The 23,544-nt window shown below is 52.7% G+C and overlaps 1 protein-coding gene across 2 annotated transcripts; it reads left to right on the top strand.

Annotated features, from left to right (window-relative positions):
- Positions 1–17: 17 nt before the first annotated feature.
- IL17RA (interleukin 17 receptor A) lies at positions 18–21,984 on the top strand. Of its 2 annotated transcripts, XM_032844516.1 has the most exons (13): positions 18–241; positions 9,765–9,789; positions 10,501–10,647; positions 11,573–11,685; positions 13,014–13,140; positions 14,684–14,731; positions 14,833–14,996; positions 15,628–15,711; positions 16,097–16,181; positions 16,940–16,951; positions 17,195–17,296; positions 19,453–19,494; positions 20,110–21,984. In XM_032844516.1, the coding sequence occupies exons 1-13, from the start codon at positions 98–100 to the stop codon at positions 21,609–21,611; spliced, it is 2,595 nt and encodes an 864-aa protein (XP_032700407.1). In that variant the 5' UTR covers positions 18–97; the 3' UTR covers positions 21,612–21,984. The 2 variants fall into 2 exon arrangements, with proteins under 2 accessions (XP_032700407.1, XP_032700408.1); XM_032844517.1 differs by lacking the exon at positions 16,940–16,951.
- Positions 21,985–23,544: the final 1,560 nt, after the last annotated feature.

The raw sequence follows: 23,544 nt of genomic DNA on the forward strand, positions 1-23,544 counted from the left end.
GCCAGTTCGGTGCTTCTCTGAGGAAGGGGAAGCCCAGGGCCGGTGCCCCGCAGAGCCCCAACCGCGGGCCGCCAGCGCTCTGCGACAGCGCGGGACCATGGGGACTCCGCGCCGCGGGCCACCCCCCATCCCGGGGCCCCCGCTGGGGCGGCTGCTAGTGCCCCTGCTCCTGAGCGGGGTGTCCCTGGCTCGCGCCTCCCCGCGACTCTTGGACTACCCGGCGCCAGTCTGCTCTCAGGAGGTGAGACCCCGACGCGCCCCGAGGATGCTGCGGGGGCGGCTGAGGTGCCCCTGGCCGGGAAATGCGCGGGGGTTCTCAGCGGGTCCGAGGGTCGGCCACGAAGAGCGGCCACGGTCCGGGGGACCCTTGGAGTGGTGGAAGTTGCGGGGAGGACGGGAGAGCAGAGGGAGTTTTCGAGGTAAACGACCCGACCCGGCGTCCTGGGCAGGAGGCGGGAGGGCCGCCGCCGGGCCCCCACGGTTCGGGGAAGGAGAGGGAGGCGTAGGGCCAGGCCGGAGAGGCGGGCAGAGTGGGTTAGAAAGGGGTAGGGGGGCCCTTCGGGGGAGCCAGGACTGGCCCGGAGCGGCCTCCTCGCTGTGCACCCTGCAAATCCCCGTGGTGCCGGGGCGGGCCACGGCCAGAGCCCCGGACACCCATCCTGACCTCGAGAGCTTCCCCTCAAAGGGGTCCGGCCAGCCCTGGCATTCGGATTAGGGGGCCGCTGTTCGGAAGTCTGGGGCCGCCTCGGATCTTGGCCCTACTCTCCGGAAGAGACCCCGCGGTCCTAGAGCTCTGCGCGAGAATCCGGACGGCGGGTGCGGGCTAAGGGCCTGCCTGGAACGGTGAGACCGGGACACTTTTGCGGAGGGTAGCCGGCTAACTCCAGGCGACACCTCTCCAGAGGGGCGAAGCCCTGAGGATTGGGCAAAGGATTAAGACACCACCTTTCCAGCTCCCACCACCACTAGGGTCCAGTTTGTATCTGTCAAGTAGTATCCGGGCTGTGCCCCCAGGAAGTGACACACCCACCTGTTGGGAAGTGGCCTTTTGTGGAGGACCATCTTCAGGGCAAAAAAACAAACAGCAAATCACCGTGCCCACCTCCACAACTTCTCCCCCCAAAGCTGCCCTCTCTCCTCCACTTGCTCCCTGGTTTCCTCAGCCCACCCCCACCACCACTTTTTTTTTTTTTTAAGAATTTATTTATTTGACAGTGAGAGAGATCACAAGTAGACAGAGAGGCAGACAGAGAGAGGGGGTGAAGCAGGCTCCCCACTGAGCAGAGAGTCCAATGTGGAGCTTGATCCCAGGACACTGAGATCATGAGCTGAAGGCAGAGGCTTAACCCACTGAGCCACCCAGGCGCCACCCCCCTACCACTCTGACCCAGTATCTGAGTCAGAGGATGTGAAACAACCAAGGAGATACTTCTCCTTATCTAATTTTGTGGAGGATTTGCCAAAAGAGGGTGGAGATGAATGACTAGCAGGATTTTTTTTTTTTAATGTGAAAGATGTTGGGAAATGGTCTTGAGACTCCCACTTTTAGGCAAAACAGGACATATGCTCAGCAGATCCTTCCCACAGAAGTTGGTATAGAACTATTCTACCTAGAGAATTCGGTGTTCATTTTTTAATGGCCATTTGCCAGCTGCCTGCAAAATACAAGGTCCTACTGTTGCTCTGAACTGAAACTGTCAAGAAACACCCCTGGGACCCTAATGCCCGGGAACTTAAATCGTCTAGGAGGGAAAGAGGCTTGAAGATGCTAACTATGGTACCGGGCAGCCTGTAGCAAGTGCTCTTTGTGCAACCAGGGAGTGTGCAGAATTCCAAGAAGAAAACTTATTTCCAGCTGGGATGTTCTTCATCGCAGATAAGGCACTTGGGCAGCCCTGCGGCGGGGGAAATTCAGAACCAGAGGTTGTGGAACAGTCCAGGCAGCAGAAAGGGGTTGAGCCAAAGCCCTTGGATGGACAGGATAAAGTGGGTGGCTGCAGTGGAGGGTGTGTGTGGCAGGGAAGTGAAAGAAGAAGCTAGAAAGGCAGGTAGGGACTCCATGGTGCCATGGTGTGAGAGCTAGACTGTTTGACTTTAACTGCTCAGGGGGAAGCACTTCTGAAAGTTAGGAGCAGGAACAGGGCTGGAGAGAGATACTTACCAGCCAGAGTTGTCTTAGATCTCCCACGGTTTTTCCCCCTCCCCCTCCTTGCCTTTACATTCCCACCTGGCTCACAGCCCCCTTATCGTCATGGACTAGTCCCTTTATTTATTTATTTTTTTAAGATTTCATTCATTTATTTGAGAGAGTGAGAGAGAGATAAAAGGGGAGAAGGTCAGAGGGAGAAGCAGACTCCCTGCAGAGCTGGGAGCCCAATGCTGGACTCCAGGATCATGACCTGAGCCGAAGCCAGTGGTACAACCAACTGAGCCATCCAGGCGCCCCTGGACTAGTCCCTTTAAAAAGAAAGAAACAAGCACCTTTCAGATTTCTCTGCTTTCTCAGAGCATACATTTGCATCCTGACTTCACCACCTAGAATCCCTGCAAGCTTGAGCAGCTCAAATGGCCTGCGGCTGGGTGTCCTCCCTTCCACAAGAAAGGGCTGGATGAGCCATCACAAAGTTTGTCCGAACCACTTTCCAGAATATAAACACCTGTCCAAAGCCCAGGTGGATTGAGTGTTCAGTGACTGTCTCCCATGACAGAGAGAAGCCTTCTGCACACCTGTTCTGTTCCTAGCCTGGTGCCGCACACACAGAATGTGGGGGCTTGATAAATATTTGTGGAATGAGAGTCAAAGGAATGAGTGAGTGAATGAATGAATGAAAAGCAGTGATTACCTGAGACCAGGCATAGCACTGTTTCTGGCTTCCTGGGTTTAATAGCTCAAAACCCAGATGATTCTTGGGTTCCCCACAGAAATCGATACTAGAGTGACCATAAGTAATTGCAATTTCCTGAGCAGTCTCCGGGTTGGCCCTTCCCCTGGCCCGGCCTTTTCCTCAGGTCCCCCAAGACAGCTAGCCCACGGGAGCTCAAGGGATTTGGTTGGTATGAGTGTTAACGTACTGTTTTATAGACAGGATGTGTGTTGTCTTACAAATTCTTTTTTCTTTCCTGAGCACTTTGTGGTTTTGACTTGTGGCAGAATGTTTGATTTAAGCCTTCCCTTCCGGTTGCCATGCCACTCTTCTGGTGTAAAAGGCTGTGTTCTGGGGACACTCGTACTTGGTGAAGGCGTTCCAGCAGTCCTGGCTGCCAGCCCAGTTACCAGTTCCCAGGCCATCACGCCCGACTTCGCACCCTGACCGCACCAGGCAGGCCTTCCTTCTAGAGACTGTAACAGCACAGAGCCGCTGGCAGGACCCAGCAGGGCTGGGCAGGGGAGAGACCACACGGGGTCCAAAGACCTGGGCTCTGGGTTGGGCTTCCCTGCCTACCCGCTCTGCAGCTCTGGGTCAGTCACTCCGCTGTAAGGAGCCAGTGTTCTCACGGATAAAAGCAGCTCACCTCACAGGGTTCTGGGGAGAGCAGATACCGTGGAGGTGAGTGAAGGCACCAAACTACATGTGTTGTAGCTTTGGAAGGCTCCAGGGCACTCCATGGACCCGTAGCTCCGGGCCAGGCACTGTACTGGGGCTTCACCTGCGAAGCTTCCCTCCACACTCACAACAGCCCACCAGGCCGCACCACTGCCCCCTCCTAGAGAGGCTGGGTGATCGGCCAAAGGTCGCCCCGCTAGGGAGTGCTGGGCTGAGAAGCCAAGCGGTCTGTGACTTCCGAGCCCACTTTTCTTGACCAGGCACTTGGTGGTGTTCTTTGAATGTACAGAGGTTGACACAGTGAAAAGAAATTCCTTCCTTTTAATCCTCACCACTGTGGAGAGAGACTTTTGGCCTACCTGTTGCAAGTGTCCCTTTTTTTCTTTCTTTCTTTTTTTTTTTTTCCATTTAGATGTTATAGCTGTGATTCAGAGCATGGATTCTGGAGCAAAACTGCATGGGTCAGCTCTGTGGGACCTTGGGCCACTTAACAGACCTCTCTGTGTCTCAGTTTTTTCATCAGTAAAAATAGAGGATAATGGGGGTGGGGAGCGCCTGGGTGTCTCAGTCGGTTGAGCCTCAGACTCTTGATTTCAGCTCAGGCCTTGATCTCAGTGTCCCAGATCAAGCCCTGCTTAGGGCTCTGCACTTAGCACGGAGTCTGCTTGTCCCTCTCCCTCTGCCGCACCCACTATGTGCACCTGCATGCGCTCTCTCAAATAAATAAATAAAATCTTTAAAAAAAATAAAAATAAAACCCAAACCAACAGATCTCTGTCCCAGCCCTCGCTAACTCCCTAAAACGTTCCCAAAGATGATCACCTTCCACTTATTTTAGGGTTTTTTTTTTTTCCTTCCTGGCATTTGCCTCCACATTTCTAAATGTACTTATATTGTTATTCTTGACTTGCCAATGTTAGATGTTACCTATTGACTCATAGTAGCTAAAAATTTAAATTTCTTACCTTTCTCCTTCCATGGCTTCTCCCAATGTCCCCATTGTAGTTATAACACAATTTTAGTGAAATCCATCATCTGTATTTGTAACAACTAGGTAACCTTCACTGCTGAGGCCCATAGGTGTACTTTGATTACGTTCCTTTTCTGGTGTAATTCCTTTTCCCTTTCCGGGATGATAAGTGCCTTAATTCTTCCGTAATCTTCCATGTAACTAGTCAGGTTTTTTTCTGTCAGATTTCTCAGATGTTATTTTCTCCAAACATCAGATGATTCCATCGATTCCATTCCGTCTACCCCCAGAGAACTTCCTCCCAGAATCCCAGCTTCTCCAGCTCCAGCCTCAACAGATCCCTGGCTAGGTCTGTGGTGTAACTGTCATACTCGCTGTCCTGTCTTGGATCCTCTGTGTGTCTTCCCAGGGCCTCCCTCCCTCATTCTCCTGGAACATATCCTCCCACAGTTCCTAAGAAAAGGTATAAGGATATGAGGGAAATATGTACACATATATACCCTCACACTTTTTATTAATTTGGCTGGACATTAAAATCACAGGTTAAAGATAATTTTTCCTCAGAATTTTGAAGGCCTTGTTCTGTTGCCTTCTAGCAAACAATGCAGATGCTGAGGAGGCCAGGACCTTACTGACTCTCTGTGTGTGGTACCTACTTTTTCTCCCTCTGGGATTATTTAGATCTTTTTATGCCTGGTATTCCAGAAGTTTCATCATGTTGGACCTTGGTCTGGGCCTTTTCTCCAGGCCATTCAGTGAAACTTTTTAATTTGGAAGTATGTTTCCTTCAGTCTGGAGTTTTCTTTGCTTTTTAATTTCTTCCCCTCTGTTTTCTGTATATTCTTCCTCTGGAAATCCAGTTAATCATACCTTGATTTCCTGAATTCATTCTCTAAATAGTCATTTATTTTCTCTCCTATTTCTGTTTGTGTTTATTCTACTTTCAGAGAAATTTCCTAAATTAAAGCCCAACCCTTCTATGTGTTTTTTTATTTCCAAGGTTCATTTCCAAGGTCCCTGCTTTCTCATTTTACCACAGTATCCTGTCCTTGTCAGTGTCCTCTCTTATCTCTTTGAAACTATCATAATTTTGTTTGTTTTAATTTTATTCTGTTCCCAGCATTATTTTTAAAAATGTGTATGTTTTGATCTATTTTTCATACAGGAAACCCTTCTTAAGTATCTCATACTCTTTGACTGTCTGGGAAGATTTTTTTTTTTTTTTTAAGATTTTATTTGTTTATTTGACAGACAGAGATCACAAGTAGGCAGAGAGGCAGGAAGAGAGAGAGAGGAGGTAGCAGGCTCCCCGCCGAGCAGGGAGCCCAATGCAGGGCTTGATCCCAGGACCCTGGGATCATGACCTGAGCCAAAGGCAGAGGCTTTAACCCACTGAACCACCCAGGCAACACTGAGAATATTTTTTAATGAAGATTTTATTTATTTATTTGACAGAGAAAGTGAGAGCACAGGCAGGGGGAGTGGCAGGCATAGGGAGAAGCAGGCTCCCCACTGAGCAAGGAGCCCCGTGTGGGGCTTGATCATGGGATCATAACCCGAACCCAAAGTAGATGGTTAACGAACTGAGCCACCCAGTTGCCCCGTCTGAGAGTATTTTAAGAACAAGGTCCTAATCATGATGAGCACTGAGTAATGAAAATGTATGGAGTGTTGACTCATGATAGTGTATATCTGAAACTAATATATCACTGTATGTTCACTATACTGAAATTAAAATGAAAAACTTAATGAAAAAAAATTTTTTTAAAGAATGAGGTCCTACGGGTGGATGTGTGGCCCATTTGTTAAGCATCTGCCTTTGGCTCAGCTCTTGATCCCAGGATCCTGGGATCAAGCCCCACATCAGGCTCCCTGTTCAGGGGGAAGCCTGCTTCTCCTTCTCCCACTCCCCCTGCTTGTGTTCCCTCTCTCGCTGTGTCTCTCTGTCAAATAAATAAATAAATAAATAGAATCTTTAAAGAAAAAAAAAAAAAGAAGAAGAATGAGGTCCTTAAAAGCTGATTAAATACTCTGTGTAGGTAGGGGTTATTGATTGCTGGACTTTAGGGAGTCGGGCTAGTAGAGAACATATCCTGTCCATCAGTGGACTCTCAAATGTTGGAATCGAGAGGTCTTTTCCAGGGCTTGGCTGCCAGTGTTCTGAGATCAGAGCAGGGAAAGAGGTAAGGGTTCCCAACATTCCCTGTGCAGAACTTCACTGAACCAGACCCCCTTCGGTTCCTTTGTTTATATTACCTCTCCAGACACATGATACCTTTAAAAGACCTGATGCTTTAAAAGGTTCTGTTGGCTTCTCTCTTGTCCTTTTTCCCTTCTGCACCACTCAGATCCAAGTTCCTCCACTTGACCTGAGCCATTTGCCTATGCCTCCTTCCACTTGGCCTTTAAAAATTTGTTCTCGGGGGACGCCTGGGTGGCTCAGTTGGTTAAGCAGCTGCCTTCGGCTCAGGTCATGATCCCAGCGTCCTGGGATCGAGTCCCACATCGGGCTCCTTGCTCGGCAGGGAGCCTGCTTCTCCCTCTGCCTCTGCCTGCCATTCTGTCTGCCTGTGCTCGCTCTCTCTCCCTCTCTCTCTCTGGCAAATAAATAAATAAAATCTTAAAAAAAAAAAAAAAAAAATTTGTTCTCGGGATGCCTGGGTGATTCAGTCGGTTAACCAGCTGCCTTCGGCTCAGGTCATGATTGCAGGGTGCTGGGATCGGGCTTCTTGCTCAGTGGGGAGCCTGCTTCTCCCTCTGCCCACCACGCCCACTGCTTATGCTCTCTCTCAAATAGATAAATAAAATCTAAAAAAAATTTTTTTTAACTTGGTCACATCTTTTGTCCACTGTGTTTTCTCTTTGCCCATGAAAATTCCTAAAAATGTTCTCTTTCCTAGAACTTTCCTATGGTTTGGGGAGAGGGAGAAGATAACATATGTCTACGGTCAACATGCCATGACCTCTAATGGAATGTGTTATTCTGTATTTCACTGATACGCATAATTTTCTCTTCTGTTTAAATCTCTTTCCCCTCATCTTCCCTCTCTCCATCTGTTCTGCTTCCATCCCTTTACTCCAGTAACCCGTGTGTTAACGACCTGCTATATATCTGTCCACATATTTTTATATGTTCATACAATGATATTCATCATATGTATCATATATGAGAAGGGTTTTCTCATCACTTATTTCCACAGAAAATTATTTCCACATATGGATCATATGCTAAGAAGTCCTTCACTTATATTTCTTACTCATCAACACATCTTAAGCATCACTCCAGGTCAAAAGATAGCTACGTAACTCATTCTCTTTAACTTTTACGTGGTATTTCCGGTCAACAGCAGTGTCTTGTCCTCTGTGCCCTAGTCCTATGAGTTTCTGGTGGGAGGAGAAATGAGCATGTGCGTGGAAGTTAATCTCCTCACGGCCTTGGAAACAGAGTGACCCTAGAATGAGCAGAGGCAGCTGGTGGATTCTGTTGAATGTGTGAGTGCCTCACAGGGTTTCAGTGGCCGTGGGTGAGGGAGAATTCTGTGCCAGGAGTTGGACAGGACCCCAAGGCCTCATGAGCTGGTGTCCCAGAGGGTAGGGTCTGGATGAAATGGCATGCTCAGAATCAGTCCCAGAGCATGCGCACGTTTTTATCCATGTATCCGCTCTGTGAGTGAACCCTGGTGGACATCTTATCTCATCTTTACCCCGTCTCTCTGCTCCCTCTTGAGAGACAGGCAGTTGCTGACCCCAACACCTGGTTTACATGCATACACCAAATCCCTCTCTTGTCCTGAAAATTGTATTCCTGATCTGCTTCAACATCTGTCTTTCTACTCCAACTGATTGGTCCATTTTGCGCGTGTGGGTAAGTCAAAATAGCCGAGCCTGAGTTCCTCCCTTGCTCTACTGCCAACCTGAATATGTGGAGGTCACCCCTTATAATAAAAGCTTCCATTTACTGAGTGCTTACTAAATGCCAAGCTCTGAGGAAAGGCAGCCAGTAATTAAAGAGCAGCCATTATGTGCCAGACACTAGACAAATACTGTGTCATTGAGCAGGCAGTGACATGGTTCCCTGAGCCCTGCAGCCAACAAAATTCTTCATCATGATTTTCTTAGGGCTTCTAGGAAGCGGCCTGTGTAAAGGTTGGTGGCGCTATGTTATTTTATTTAACTGTATAATCAATACACACATACATTTCCGCTGTTTGAAACTTTTTGTAATGCAGATATTAGAAGCGGAAAGTGAAGGGCTCCCTCCCACACTCACACGGCCATCACCACCAGCCCACTCCCTGCCCCAGGATCTTAATGTGTGTCTCATTTAATTCTCAACAATGCTCTGGACGTGGTATTATGATCATTCTGATTTTACAGTTGAAGAAATCAAGGCCTGGCAACATTTGGTGTCTGGCCTAAAGTCACTTAGCTGGTAAGTGGTGGTAAGGTGACTCAGCTCCAAGGATGTGTGTGCGTGTCTTCTGAAGTAGAGTCAGCTGGCCAGACTGAAGTCAGTGATTGCATTTCCTACTGGTTGTAATTAGGGCTTCTAAATTTGGCTCTCCAGAGCTCCTCTGGGTTGGAGAGTTCACACATATTGCCGAAGTGGGAGGCAGCTATGAGGTCACATTTGTGCTTCGGTTTTCTGATCTATAAAACAGGGCTGAGGGTAATGCTTAGTCCTAAATTCATGTGAGGATTAGAGAAATACTCTGTCTCGGTCACCCAGATCAGGGCCTGGCACCTAAAAGGGCTCGTAGGGAGGTGGTGAATTTTCCGCAGCTGACCCTGTCACAGGAGCTGTGGTTTCGTTCCCTTCTCTTGCAGCACTGTTGTTCAGACGGGAGGTGCAGGGCCCTAGGGTATTTAGAGGGCTTTCAGCAGGGTGCCCCGAGAGAACCCTCTCAGTGTCTTTTAAAAGGGGGAGGTTCCAGCGCCCGGCTAGCTCAGTTCGTAGAGCATGAGACTCTTAAAAGCGGGAGGTTCCCAGCTGTTAACAGTTACTCAGAAAATGCCCTTTCCATTCTGTCATCCACTGGACACACTTGCCATCCTGTTTCTCCCTGGGTAGGCAGGATGGGAGAAGCGTGAAGAGATGATGATTCCCTGCCCCAGGAGTGGCCCCCAAAAGCAAGGGTGGCGCTGTGGACATCTTAGTCTTAAGAATGAGCCAAGAGAAGCATGGGGAGCCTGACTGATGAATGACCATTCTTTCCCTGCTGTAATTACCTCCTTCCTTTCTTCCACAGGGACTAAACTGCGCAGTCAAGAATAGTAAGTCATCTGTTTGGGTTTGTCCTGCTAATATTAAGTGCTAACCTCATGCAGCTGTCTGACAGGAGCACTGTCCCTCCCCCTAGGCTCAGGGTGAGGGTAACAGCCTTTGGCGGGAGGGATCCCTGAGAATCCAGGCCGTGTGCACCTGCGCCTCCTATCGAGAATAGCCGTGATGCGAAAGTCAGGAAGTGAGACATGGGGTTGTCACTTAGGTTTTGAACACATTGTCTGGGGTGCCGCCCCAGTGTGTCTTCCAGATGACTTGATTTGCCAGATCTTGTCACTAGAATGTGAGAGACACCTGTGAGGTTGATCCTGTTTTATGTTTCAATTCAAGCAGGAGGCACATAATTCAAGCATCTGTGCTAATTAGGGACGAGCCCTGGCATAAAATATGTATCACCTTTTATTACTACCCCATTCCTTCCCGTGCCCCATTTCACTGCCTTATCCCAAAACCAAGTTTGATGCTTTGTCTCCTGTCCGAAAATGTCCTTTAGACTTCAGAGCTTTGCAGGGGCTCAGGCAAGCTGGAGAAGAGAGGGGCGGGGTGGCAGAGCTGGCCGGGGTCCCAGGCCCTGTGCGTGCATGCTCAAGCTCTCTGGAGCCACTCCTGGGGGATCTTGCTTGCATGCCTCCTTCTCCAGAAGCTTCTTCAGGTTCTCGCAGAGCATGGCGTTCTCTGATTCCTGCATTTTCTGGCTCCAGGTACTTGCCTGGATGACAGCTGGATTCACCCTCGAAATCTGACCCCTTCATCCCCCAAAGATGTCCAGGTCCACCTGGACTTTGCCCACAACCAGCATGGAGACCTCCTACCTGTGGTTCGCATCAGATGGACCCTGCAGACAGATGGTGAGAGGGCGTGGGGGGAGGGGGACGGTGCTGGAGGGTCTACCCTCCTCTAGGTGAGCCTATACGTCAGACCAGCTGCCTCTCCCACCAGATTCAAAATGGGGTCCCGGACCCGTGCTCAGACACGAGGGCCTAGATTTCATGCCAAAAGCCTCCATCATTTCATGCGGTCAATGAGTCCTTTTTCAGTGTTTTAGATATTAACCCATGATGGTGTCTTCTCAACCCACCATCCTTCCTTTGGCCTAAAATCCTTATCACCCCGGAAAAAAAAGTCAAGTGGTTCATTCTCTGACTGTGATACCAAATGGTAACACATTGGCCAGTGTGCTTTTTCCTTTAATTTAGAGGCAGGAATTTTTTTCTTTTTTAAGTCCTCTCCACACCTAACGTGGGGCTCAAACTTATAACCCTGAGATCCTACTAAGCCAGACAACCATCCCTAGGGGCTAGCATGTTTTTAAAACAACACTTCCCCCACCAAAACCTCTTCAGGGGTAGAGAGCTGTAGACAGAATCAGGAAGATTGGGGTTAACAAGAGCCAGCCCCACATTTGTGACCGGGGCCCTGGGGAGGTCATCCTCCTTATAGCCCCTGGTGCCTACCCCAGCCTCTCCAAGGATGGGGACAGCCAGGTTGGGACACCCAGGCCACATTGCCAACACCCTAGCCACAAATCTGTACAGCCTTTACCTCTGGCCCAGCGTAAAGTTTCAAGTATCCTTGCCTGGCTGGGAAGTAATTCCTGCAAGGCTGTCAGCATCCCCAGGCCCAGGAGTGAGCTGGAGGGAACAGGAAGTAGAGGGTTAGGTAGAGCGAACAGATTTTCTTTAAGAGTGAGTTAGCATAACGGGCAGGGAAGTGCCATACCCAGAGGTTTGTCTCTGTTGACCTGCCTGTGTTTGTCTCTTCCCCTACCGGCAGCGAGCATTCTCTTCCTGGAGGGTGCTGAGCTATCTGTCCTGCAGCTGAACACCAATGAACGCTTGTGCGTCAAGTTTGAGTTTCTATCCAGACTGCAGCATCATCGCCAGCGGGTAAGCAGCCGGCCCCAGAGTGGACTATGTTCCTCTCATGATAGTGAGGGGCAGAACGTGTTTTTGGAAACGTTCCAGACACGCCCACCCCTGCTTTTGCTCCCAACGTTCCCTAGTTGTTCAGCATAAAGTTGAGGGGAAGGCCTTGCACAGCCCCACTCCTGTTCCCTTCCTGTGTAACCGAGGTTCACGGGGTGGTGAGGGGGGCCTGCCTCCAGCAAAGAGCAGCTCTGCCCAATCCGGGAACTGCCATGGCTCGGGGCACAAGCGAGGGAGTTCTGCAGAACTCTCCATTTATTTTGCTGCTCGCTACCCGATGGTAAAAGGTTGATTCACATTTGGCAGTTTTAAAAGTATCAGTTCACTGAGTGTGGTCCCAGGACGGGCAGCATCAGCACGCCCTGTGAACCAGTTAGAAATGCAGAAGCTCAGGCCCCACCCCCAACTTCTAGAATCTGAAACACTGAGTCGGGGCCCAGCCGTTGGTGCTGAACCAGGCTTGCAAGTGATTCTGGGGCAAGCTCCTGTCTGAACACTGCCAGTCAAAATCTACCAAAGGGCCTATTCACGGATCTTCTGCAAACCCAAGCAGCCAAGACAGTTCCCTTCCCCTTTATTTAATGAGAACCCCCAAACTTGACTGCTGGCTGGTTGCTGAAGCCCAGGTGCCTAGATGGCTTTAAAAACAAAGGACCCCACACCCCCATCCACACCCAGACTAATTAGGATGTGAGTTTAAATCCGTATGTGTTATCTGCACCATCCAGAAAATATCCTCACACCTTCTCTTATCTCTGCAATGAAGGCACCTGCAGGCACAGGCTGAGTGGGGTTCTGTAGCCTTCCCTCTGCACTTTTGTATTCTAGAACATTCTCAAGAAATCCAGGCTCTCCCATTTAAGGAGGAAGAGTCACTTAACAAACGGTTTTTAGCTGCCTCTTGTGTGTTAGCTCTCCCACTAGCCCTGAGTCCTCCGTCTCAGCTCCCTCACCCCACCATTCTGGAGTCTGCGGGCTGACGAGGGAGGAGGACTGTGTTGGCTTTCCCCAGATTTTCTGGCATATGACACTACTGTCTACTGATGAGCCCAAATCTGGGTTTTTTAAGTAGGCAGCGAAGACCAGAGGAAGTAAAGAGCAGAGAAGAGTCTCCCTCTGATTTTGGATCTTGCTGTGGTGGTTGTTATCTTCCCCCTTCACAGACCTTTCAAGGGGCAGGTGGGGGTGGAGTTCTCTGGGCACATACCACTGGGGGAGAGGGGTGTGTGTGTGTGTGTGTGTGTGTGTGTGTGTGACCTGTCCAACCTTGCCTTCCTCCCTCTCTTCAGTGGCATTTTACCTTCAGCCACTTTGTGGTGGAACCTGGCCAGGAGTATGAGGTGACCGTGCACAACCTGCCCAAACCCATCCCTGATGGGGACCCAAACCACCAGTCCAGGAACTTCCCCGTGCCTGGTAAGAGCGCCCTCCCAAGCCATGCCTTTCATCACTTGGCTCTTCCTCTTGGAGAAGAAATCGGCAGGTGGCTCAGATAGCAGCCTTCCTGCTCAGCTGGGCCATGGCTGCCATGGTACCTACAGCACAAGGTACCTACAGAATGAGCAGACGCTGTGCTTGGGGAGCTCCTTGCCCAGTATGCATCAGGAAGACAAGCCACTCTCGGGAGAGCTTTGACCCCTGCTTCAAGCCTCGTCCCAGCTCTCATCACCTTGCTCTGCACTTTTGTCTTTTTCATTCCACACCTGCCCTGCCTGGTTCTTCACTTTTTACCCACATTTATCTATCGCCGTCCTGTGTGTGACACCATCTCCTCTTCCCCCTCAAACCTGTCGTGCCTAGGAAGACCGCTAGGCTTACCTTCTAAAATGTCATTTGATGTCTGTGTACCTTCTAGGTCCCTTTCCTGCCAGTATCTCAGCCACAACCTACATTGCTCATTGTTCAAAGCCAAGTACACGTGGAGCCCCAGCCCTCCCGAGGACAGGGTCTGGGGCTTAGACTCATCCGTGCACGCTCCTGAGCCCACCATTGCCTTGTGTGTAGTAGGCAGTGCAGGAAATGCTTGTTCAGAATGATGATAGCCTTCTTCATTCCTGGAGTGCTACACACACACACACACGTCTGCTTACCCTGCTTTTATTTCTCTTCATATTACCCATCACTCCCTGACACATTGTCATGATATTTTCGTGGTGTTACATTCTGCTGTTTTTTTCTTTCGTCTCTTCTACTGGAACGTGCTCTCCAGAGGGCAGGGGCTCTCCCTCATTCAGCACTGTATCTCTAGTGCCTAAACCAGTGCCCGGCACAGGTCGGGTGTTCTAAGTGCTTGTCAGAAGAGTAAACCTCCCAGGGCCCTCCCTTGTTTCTATAGTAGACTGACCTAGTCCCTATTGCAGCAGTTCATACCTGTCACATGTCTTCTTCAACCAAAGTGAAAATGTTACAGTCAAGGCCATTAGGGAAGGGAAGTCAGGAAGAGGTCTTTGGAGCTGTGGTCCTCAAGGCAGTCCGTAAGCCAGTGGCATCATTGAATCACCTGGGAGCCTGTCAGAAATGCAGATTTTCAGGGACCCTCCCCAGACCGACTGCATCAGATACTACTGTGATGCACAGGAAAGTTCGAGAAACACTGCTGTGAAGGAACAAAGTACTTCTGCCCCTGTCAAGAGTCAGAGGCAACTGCAACAAAAGCTTGGGGCGGGCGGAGTGGGTGGGGGAGGAACTGAGTGGGCGGAGACTCTCAGAGCAAGCTGAGGAATACAGCTGAGTCTGGAAGGTTCTCTGAGAGAGGAGGGAATGACACAACCAGGTCAGCCCCCAGTTCCGTGGAGCCCCAGCCCATGGCAGCAGTTCACTCCTGGAGCTCGCTTTGACAGGGCCGTCTTTGAACAGCCTCCCCAGAAGGAAGGAGGTGGTTATCCCTGGTGTTGGGAGTCTGGAAAAGCCACTTTCTAAGGCTGAAGCTTAGTGGTTCCCCTTCTCTCCGGGTTGGCAGGCTGCGAGGACCCCAGGATGAGGATGACCACACCATGTGTGAGCTCAGGTAACGGCGGCCAGTGGCCTTGCTGGGAGAGCTTCCCCGAGTGCACACACGCGCACACACATACCCCCCTCACTCCCAACCCATGTCTGTGCCCTGGGCAGGCAGCCTGTGGGACCCCAACATCACGGCAGAGACCCTAGAGGCCCAGCAGCTGAGGCTGAGCTTCACCCTGTGGAACGAGTCTACCCCTTACCAGATCCTGCTGACCAGCTTTCCACACACACAGAATCAGAGCTGCTTCCATCATGGCCTCATGGTGTCCAAGGTAAGGCGTCACTGTCCTGAGCGCGAATGCCAAGGCGTCAAGCCCCCCAGTACTGTGGTTGATCCCAGGTCTGCACCACTCGGCTCTTGTCTTTCCGTCTGACACGTGGTCAGGGTAGAGTCAGGTCTGTGGTGGCTCTTTCCTTTGGCTCCATTGTATAGTTGATCTCTGCCCTGCTCGCCTCCCCCATCCTCTCAGTTCCTCCTTCCACACAGGCCCCCTGGTTCTGCTTGCTGTTTATTCCACCTGTTCCGAAAAGGACCTGAAGAGTTTTAAAATGTGGGTATCGAAACAAAGGGGAAATAAAGATGAGGAAACAAGATGAAGCGAGGGTGGGGTTTCTATGGAAAATGTGTGTCAGGCAGTTGTCTGTGAGCACATGCTTGTCCTCACGATCCTCAGCAGCCGAAGCAAAGAGAGAAACACTGGTTACTAGATGTGTTCCTGCATCAATGAGCCATTGCCATAGGGAAATGGAGTTTTTCCCGGAACGGAAACCTAGAGAGCCGTTCTCCACATGGCATTCCTCCAGGACCCACTGGACAGCGATGGCCACGTTCTCAGCAGCTGCCTTAGCGCTGCAGCAAGCTCGTGCCAGTCCAGCCTGATGCCCCCTCTCCTCTCCCTGTAGCCCACACTCGAGGAGTTCCACCAGCGGGCCAACGTCACGCTCACCCTGTCAGACCGGACTTGGTGCTGCCGCCACCGAGTGCAGGTTGGTGCGTGTGGTGCGGGCAGGTGTGGGAGCACATGCACAGGAGGGCACTCCACCTAGAGGGGCTGAGTAGGGAAGGAGGGCAGCTCAAGGACTCCTGCTCTCTCCAGGGACCTGGCTCCCCGACCCCCTAGGGCTCCCTGCCTAGAGAGGCATCCTGTCTGCCTTCCGTAGCCCCATACTCCCGGCCTCCCGGGGCAGGGCTTCTTGGCACCCAGTAGCCGATAGGCGATCTGCCTCGCAGGCCCGTGGGGGTCCTGGAGTGGCCGGCCAGGCTCTGCTCCCCGCAGCAGCCTCTGTTGGCAAGGAAGCCTTCGCGGAGGGCCTGAGCCCCCCACCCAGCATCTCAGCGACCCGCTCTTCCCCGCTTTCTCTGCTCCCTCAGATCCAGCCCTTCTTCAGTAGCTGTCTCAACGACTGTCTCAGACACTCCGTAACCCTTCCCTGCCCAGAAATTCCAGATGCTCCAGGTAGGAGGTGTATGGCTGCTCTGGGGCATTTTGGGGGATTGAGAGTGAAGGAAGGTTAGCACCTTGAGCTGAGCCCTGACCTGGTGCTAAGGGTGGGGGTGGACTTTAATTTTACTTGGAGTTATTCAGGCTTGCAACACGGAGCTGTAGAGACACTCCTAGGTTGGCCTCCTGACTGCCTTTCATTAGCTATGTAGCCCGGGGCAAGATACGTAACTTTTCTGATCCTCAACTTCTGTGACTGAAGAACTGGGGATCGTTCGTGTCCGAGAGTTCTGGTACGGACCACAAAGTGCTTTACCACGTCCGCTTTTAATCCCCACGGATTGTGACTCCTCGGGCCATGAAGTAGAGCATGCCTCCTGTAGTACGTAGATGAGGAAACAGAGGCACAGAGATGTTCATTTACTTGTCCAAGAGCACTCAGCAGGGAAGTGGCAGAGCTGCCCATCCCCTCTTCTGGCACCATGGCCCACCCCTCACTCAGAAGCCACGGCAGCCTAGCCCCGAATGGGGGCAGAGAGCCATAGCCATTCCATCGGCCGGAATGAGGATCTAGCCCCCAGGTGGGAGTTGGGGCACCTCTTAGCAGGCCAGCAGCTCGCATGTGTCCTGTAGACATTGTCATTAAGCAGAACGGGTCTCTGAAACACTCGGGGTAGGGCCGAGGTCACCAGCAGGCCCCTGGTGGACATCAGCAGTGGATTTTGTTATTACTGCTAATAATGAATACTGTTTTCCCTTTGTTCTCATTGCAGTCTCGATTGCAGGTAAGGCCAGCTGTCCTTCCCGTTCACTGCAGGAGTCCCTAGGGCCCTTCGTCAGGGGCCACATGGCAAGTCCCTCACTGAGCCTCATCTAGAGCCAGGCAGAGAAGGAGGCCAGCCTGGGGGTGGAGGTCGTTAGCATGTCATGGCATAGGCCGGAGAGGACTGCCCAGGGGCTGGGAGAGCTCAGGGCTGGCGGGGCAGGCCTCCTCTGCCATGTCACTCATGCCGTTCTGCTTCCCACAGACTACATACCCCTGTGGGTGTACGGGTTCATCACGGGCATCTCCATCCTGCTGGTGGGTTCTGTCATCCTGCTGATCGTCTGCATGACCTGGAGGCTGCCGGGTAAGGATCGTCACGGGGTTTGCCCCTCTGTTCCCCTCTTTCTCCCCAGGCCCTCCTCTTCCCACTCCAGTCTCTGAGAGGCGATACTAGGGGGGCACCCTGTAGTCCCAGCCCTTCCATCTCAACTGAAGTACCGACATTGTGTCTCTTGGGCCACAGCAAGCTTAACTGTCAGGAGCTTAGCCTGCAGAAGACTGACATGAGCTCGGATCCCAGCCCCCCCCCACTGACACCCCAGGCCGATTACTTCAGTCCCTGAGCCTTGGGTTCCTCTTTTATAAAATAGAAATTAGAAAGATAACCACATCATAAAACGAATGGAAGGATTACATGAAATATCGTATATGACTTCTTAGACTTGAGCCTGGCACTGTTTGCTCGACAGATGTTAGCCATAATTTTGTTTATTGTTACCAAAATTAATATTTTTAAAATGAACTGGATTGGAGGAGTAAGGGTAGGGTTTCCCTGCCTCAGACATGATCAGCCAGGCAGGTGGGAGAACCTGAACGAGCCCATCCTGCAGCACCCCCAGACGCGTACATCTGTCGGAGAGAACAGCAAGGGATAGCATGATGTGACAAAGAAGGCTCTGGATGGGCCCAGAACACACAGATGTGGCCCCCAGCTCTGCCTCCCTGCAGCTTGCTGAACAAACCCTAGATCTGGTTTTGCCTTCTGGAAAATGGGATAATAACCCCTCCTTCTCAAGGTTGGGATGAGGATTGAATGGCCCAGCGTGGAGGGTCCTGGCCAGTGGGTGCTGGGAGATAGCAGCTCCCTCTCCCTGCAGCCCTGTCTGGCCAAGTTCTGAGCAGAAGCACATAGGGCCTTCTGGTGAGGGACTGGGCCTTTCCCTGCCCCTCCGTGGCCCCGCACCACTCCTTCACTGGCCTGAGAGCCCTTCCCACACTTACAAGGCTCATCAAGGTTGAGTAGCAGTCATTATTAATTGTTGTGTGATGGGCTCTGGAAGACCCACCTCCAGGGCCCTTCTCCACAGGACCATTAGTAGGGTCAAATAAGTTAACATCTCCGTGAGCGCTTTAAAGATTGATTGATTGATTGGTTGATTGATTGATTTGGGGGCTGGCGGGAGAAAGAAAAGGCATCTCAAGCAGACTGGCTGCTGACCGCTGAGCCCCCATGGGGCCCCATCTCATGAGCTGAGCCGAAACCAAGAGTCGGACGCTTACCTGACTGAGCCAGTCCCTCCCCACACCCCAACCCTACCCACACCCCCACCTCCTGCCGTGAGTGCTTCCTAAACTGTAAAGCCCCCCCATAGATGCCAGGGAGGCTTTTTCTTCATTTCCGTAGTTGCACTCTGACCTCCTATTGAAGAGTCCCCTACACCATGGGGTAAAGGAAAGGACACTTGTTTGACTGCCTTTGGTAGTTCTGGGAAGAGGCCCAAGAGGTGGGAATTGAAATTCAGGTTCGAAAAGTCTTCCTTGGCCACCTGTGCGTTCTGGGCGTCCTGCCACGTCACTGAGGAGCTGACTCCCGCACCACGGTTTCCTTCTTTGCGTCTCTGGGGGAACCGTTGCTTCAGAATGTTGTTTCCTTTCCTCACCTCAGAAATACCCGGAGGAAGTGTTGTAAATGGGCCTGGAGGGGGCTGCTTCTGGAGATGTGTCGTAAGCCTCTTACAAGGACACTTCTGGGGAAGAGGCTTTCCCTGCACTGGGGGGTTTCCTCAGGGCTGGCCAGACTGAGGGGAGGAGAGGAACCGTTGCTAGAACAAGGGACGATGTGGGGGATCCCCTAGTCACCATGCTGGGGTTCCTGGCTAGGTCAGTGCTACAGAATATTCCTGACCCCAGCTGTGTACAATGTGCCAGACATTTCACAGATACAATCTCTTTTAATCTTCACCACACAGGCACTTTTTACAGAGGAAGAAACTGAGTTCCAGAGCCCTCAGTAACTTTCCCAGATCTCCCAGCTATTGTTGGCAGACCTGGGAGTCACACCTGAGCAGCTCCTCACAGCACGGGGTCCTGCAAAGGCCCCAAAGCACCTAGCAACTGTTGTTTCTGAATGCTGTCTGCCCTGGGTCAGGGGTGGGCCAGCGCTCCATCAGAAGCCCCCCGGGAACTGGTCCCTGTTGCTCCTCCAAAAGAGCCGCTCCAGTGTATTTTTTTTTCTTTCAGGGTCTCATCGTGAAAAATATGGTAATGACAGCAAATGCACAGGTCAGTGTTTCCTGGTGTGGGTGGGTTGGGTTTGGTGAGTGTTGCTGTCAAAGGCATGCTCAAGGGTTCTCTTGAGACACAGGGGTGGGTTGCCTTCTGCAAATTAACTCCTGACTTCCTTCAGGAGACCTCAGCTTGGAGGACCTGCCTTCTAGGACCCCCACACAGAGGGGACCACAAATGGCCAGGCTGGGATACATTTTTGAAATCACTTGGGCAAGGGAAGGAAGAGTAGGGTACCATCTTTGATGAAGAGAGGTCCTGCCTATAACAGATTATAGAATATATAGAATACTATAACAGTATTCCGTAGGCAGGTCTTTGTGCCTTTTCTTCTTTTTAATTACAATAATTAAAGTGTAGGCTCAAGGCCAGATAGGAATCTTGAGAAAGAAATTCACTCTCCCAGAAGGCACCACACTGATTCTTTCCAGGCAGCCAGAACGGGCCTTACTGCAAGGCGTCGGCTGCATCACTGAGAATGGGGAGCCGGTATCTGCTGGTCCAGCTGCCCCCAGGCTGACCAGTGGGGACCACTGCCCTGGGCGTGCGGTTTGAGGGTCAGCGCAGATGCACAACCAAACCCAGGGGCCTGGCTTTCCTTGTTTCCTTCAGATGTCCTGCCAGAGACCAGCCTGACGCCACCACCCCTAAAGCCCAGGAAGGTCTGGATTGTCTACTCCGCCGACCACCCCCTCTACGTGGATGTGGTCCTGAAGTTCGCCCAGTTCCTGCTCACTGTCTGTGGCACAGAAGTGGCCCTTGACCTGCTAGAGGAGCAGGTCATCTCAGAGGTGGGGGTCATGACCTGGGTGGGCCGCCAGAAGCAGGAGATGGTGGAGACCAACTCCAAGATCATCATCCTGTGCTCCCGAGGCACCCGGGCCAAGTGGCAGGCCATCCTCGGCTGGGAGGAGCCGGCCGTGCAACTCCGGTGTGACCGCTGGAAGCCGGCGGGGGACCTCTTCACCGCGGCCATGAACATGATCCTACCAGACTTCAAGAAGCCGGCCTGCTTCGGCACCTACATCGTCTGCTACTTCCGTGACATCAGCAGCGAGAGTGACATCCCCGACCTCTTCAACATCACTTCCAGGTACCCGCTCATGGACAGATTTGAGGAAGTGTACTTCCGGATCCAGGACCTGGAGATGTTTGAACCCGGCCGGATGCACCGCGTCGGGGAGCTCACAGGTGAGAACTATCTGCAGAACCCGAGCGGCTGGCAGCTCAAGGAGGCAGTGGAGCGGTTCCGGCAGTGGCAGGTCCAGTGCCCAGATTGGTTTGAGCGTGAGAACCTTTGCTCCGCGGATGACCAGGACCTCCCGTCGCTGGACGAAGAGGTGTTCGAGGAGCCCCTGCTGCCGCCAGGAAGAGGGATCATCAAGCAGAAACCCCTGATGCAGGAACCCGCCTCCGAGGGTGCCCTGGTGGGAGAGCTGCTCATCAGTGAAGAAGGAAGAGGACTGTCGAGGCTGGACCCTCAACTCCTGCCCCAAGGAGAACTGGCAGCTCAGGCTCTCCAGACCACGGTGCTCCCAATGGAGGAGGTCCCTCTGGCTCAGGCCGTGGAACCTGTTCCTCTGGCCACCGAGAGCAACGCAGCGGGCCGGTTGGCTGTGGGGGAGGCAGACGAGGCCTGCCCACTGTTGGAGGGCTACGGCCCACAGCGGAACAGCGTCCTCTGCCTCCCTGTGGACTCAGAGGCCCCACCTGTCTGCAGCAGCCCGATGGCATCGCCCAGCTGCCTCCCGGATGACGTCCGGGAGCAGCTCGAAGGCTTGATGTTCTCCCTCTTCCAGCAGAGTCTGAACTGCCAGGCCCTGGAGGGCTGGGACAGAGCCCCGGTGGCTCTCAGAGACCTCTGCACGCCCTCCGAGGAGGAGCAACGGCAGTCGGTGCAGTCTGACCAGGGCTACATCTCCAGGAGCTCCCCACAGCCCCCCGAAGGACTCACGGAGTTGGAGGAAGAGGAGGAAGAGCGGGACCTGGGGACGTTGGCCAAGCAGCTCTCTCCCGAGGACCTAGAGAACCTGCGAAGCCTCCAGAGAAGGCTCTTCTTCCAAGAGCTTCAGAAGAGCTCCGGCTGGGATAGTGCGGAGCCGGAGGAGCCCTAGGGCCTCCCCATGCGCAGGGTGTTGAGAGAAGGGAGTGTGTGTGTCCACGAGGGTTCATGCAAGTGTCTGTATATATGTATAGATTCCTGTATGAAGTGTTTGCCTTTAGATGTGGACCTCTCGAGCCCTAGGTCTGCCCCTGAATTTTCTTTCTCTGACCCTCTGGTCATGTTCTGTCCCGGCAAGAATCCATAGCCCGTCCCTGCCCTGAGCCAGCGATACAGTGTCCTTGAGCCACCGTCGTGCCATTTTCAGTCATGCAACATTTATTTTGCACCTCTTGTTGCCAAGCGTGTGAGATATAAAGGTAAATCTTACAAGGTAGTGGCCCTGGTCACCAAGGGGCTTACCGTCTGGTGAGAGTGATAGATTAGCAAACAAGGTTGTCCTGTGTGTTAGAAAGGCTTGGTAGAGGTCTGCCTACGGCTATGAAAGCACACAGAAGGAGCAGCTGGGCCCAGAGACTATGGCTGGAGAGGGCAGCAGTCCCCGGGGCAGGGGCAGCGCCTGGGGTGGGGCTGGTGCCAGGGGGGCTGGAGTGGGAGGACGGGGCAGCTGGAGCCCGGGCTGGAGAGGGGCTTGTGGGCCAGGCTAGGAGAGTTGGGACATCAGCCCGGTGGCCTGGCATTCCTTTGATAGGGTTACCTGCTGCCCTGCAGAGGAAGGACCTGAGGACAAACATACCCGAAAGCCCCTGGGCAGCAGCACCCCCCGAGCTCGGGAGGTCCCAGAGCTGGGCGCCCAAGCCTGGGTGTGAGATATGGAGGGCTCTGGCAGGGTTGGCGCAGGGGAGCAGGCCTCTCTGAGGGGGAGGGAAATGGGCCTCTCTGTACTTAAAAGTCTGAGGCTCAAAGGCAGTATTCAAGGAGAGCTGCTGAAGTTCAGCGGGTAAAGAAGCTATTCTTCAGATGCCTTCTTGGGAGGAGCTGAGGGCTTTTGCCTGTCTGTCTGGGTCCCGGCCTGGGAGGCCGTGTGCCCCTGCACTCGGGTGAGCTCCTCGCCTGTACCCTCGCCCTCAGCTGGAGCTCCGAGCTTCAGGAACGGAGTGATGGGAAACCATCCCAGGTTGTGTGTGTGTGTGCGTGTATGTGACACAGACATGTGCACACAAGGGAGATGATCAGTAAAAGAAGGAATAAATGTGTCTACTCTGGTGAGAACCCCGCGTCGTTCTGTGGAGTCACGTGTTACCATAGGTCACGTTCCCAGCCGTCCGGTCCTTCCAGTTGTGCGATTTCCTGGTGCAACCGCGGGGACCGCGGATCGGAGGCCCAGACTGCGTGCGGCCTGTACACAGCCCCACGGCCACGAAGGACCAGGGGAGGCAGGGCTGCACACAGGGTGTCTGTGTCCCCCAAAATACCTCAGTGTGACAGTAGTGGAGGGATAGGTGATTAGGTGGGGAGGAGGGAGCCCCAGAGAGCTCCATGCACCCGTGAGGGCGCAGTGAGATGGTCATCTGTGACCCGGGCAGCAAGCTCCCACCACACATCCAGTCCGCCAGCTCCTTGGTCTGGGACTCGCTGGCCCCCAGAACCATGAGCCACTTGTGTACTTGCAATCTGCCCCATGTTCGGTGTTCTGCGCTGAGCCCTTCCAGACTGAGCAAGATTGGGAGCCACGTTCTCCCAGCTGCTGGCCTCTCAGGCTCTATCTCCCCTCCAGAAAGCTGCCCGTGGGCCTCGCTGGGGCCACATGCCTATCAAGCTTTCGGTGATGTCGCCCCAGGTTCCACAAAGTGCTTACTCCATGTCTAGAGCGTGGAACAGCATGGTGGACTGGACACGCCACCGGCGTGCCCCAACCAGTGTGGCCCTGGTGCCCAGAAGCCTACTTGTCATTTGCATTGCATTCCCCACAAGCCTTGACGTCCAGCTCTGCTGGCCTTGGAGGCCTCGTGTCCTCAGTATTGTTCACTGCGTCCCCTCTCTCT

This window comes from Lontra canadensis, unplaced genomic scaffold (assembly GCF_010015895.1).
Source record: "Lontra canadensis isolate GAN:19392208 unplaced genomic scaffold, GSC_riverotter_1.0 scaffold153, whole genome shotgun sequence".
In the NCBI taxonomy this organism is placed as follows: domain Eukaryota; kingdom Metazoa; phylum Chordata; class Mammalia; order Carnivora; family Mustelidae; genus Lontra; species Lontra canadensis.

Excerpts from the sequence above, each read along its gene's own strand:
- IL17RA (XM_032844516.1), top strand. The coding sequence starts at position 98 with ATGGGGACTCCGCGCCGCGGGCCACCCCCCATCCCGGGGCCCCCGCTG. Across the intron at positions 13,141-14,683 it reads CAGGAACTTCCCCGTGCCTG|GCTGCGAGGACCCCAGGATG; the intron begins GTAAGAGCGCCC and ends CCGGGTTGGCAG. Across the intron at positions 15,712-16,096 it reads GCTGCCGCCACCGAGTGCAG|ATCCAGCCCTTCTTCAGTAG; the intron begins GTTGGTGCGTGT and ends CTGCTCCCTCAG.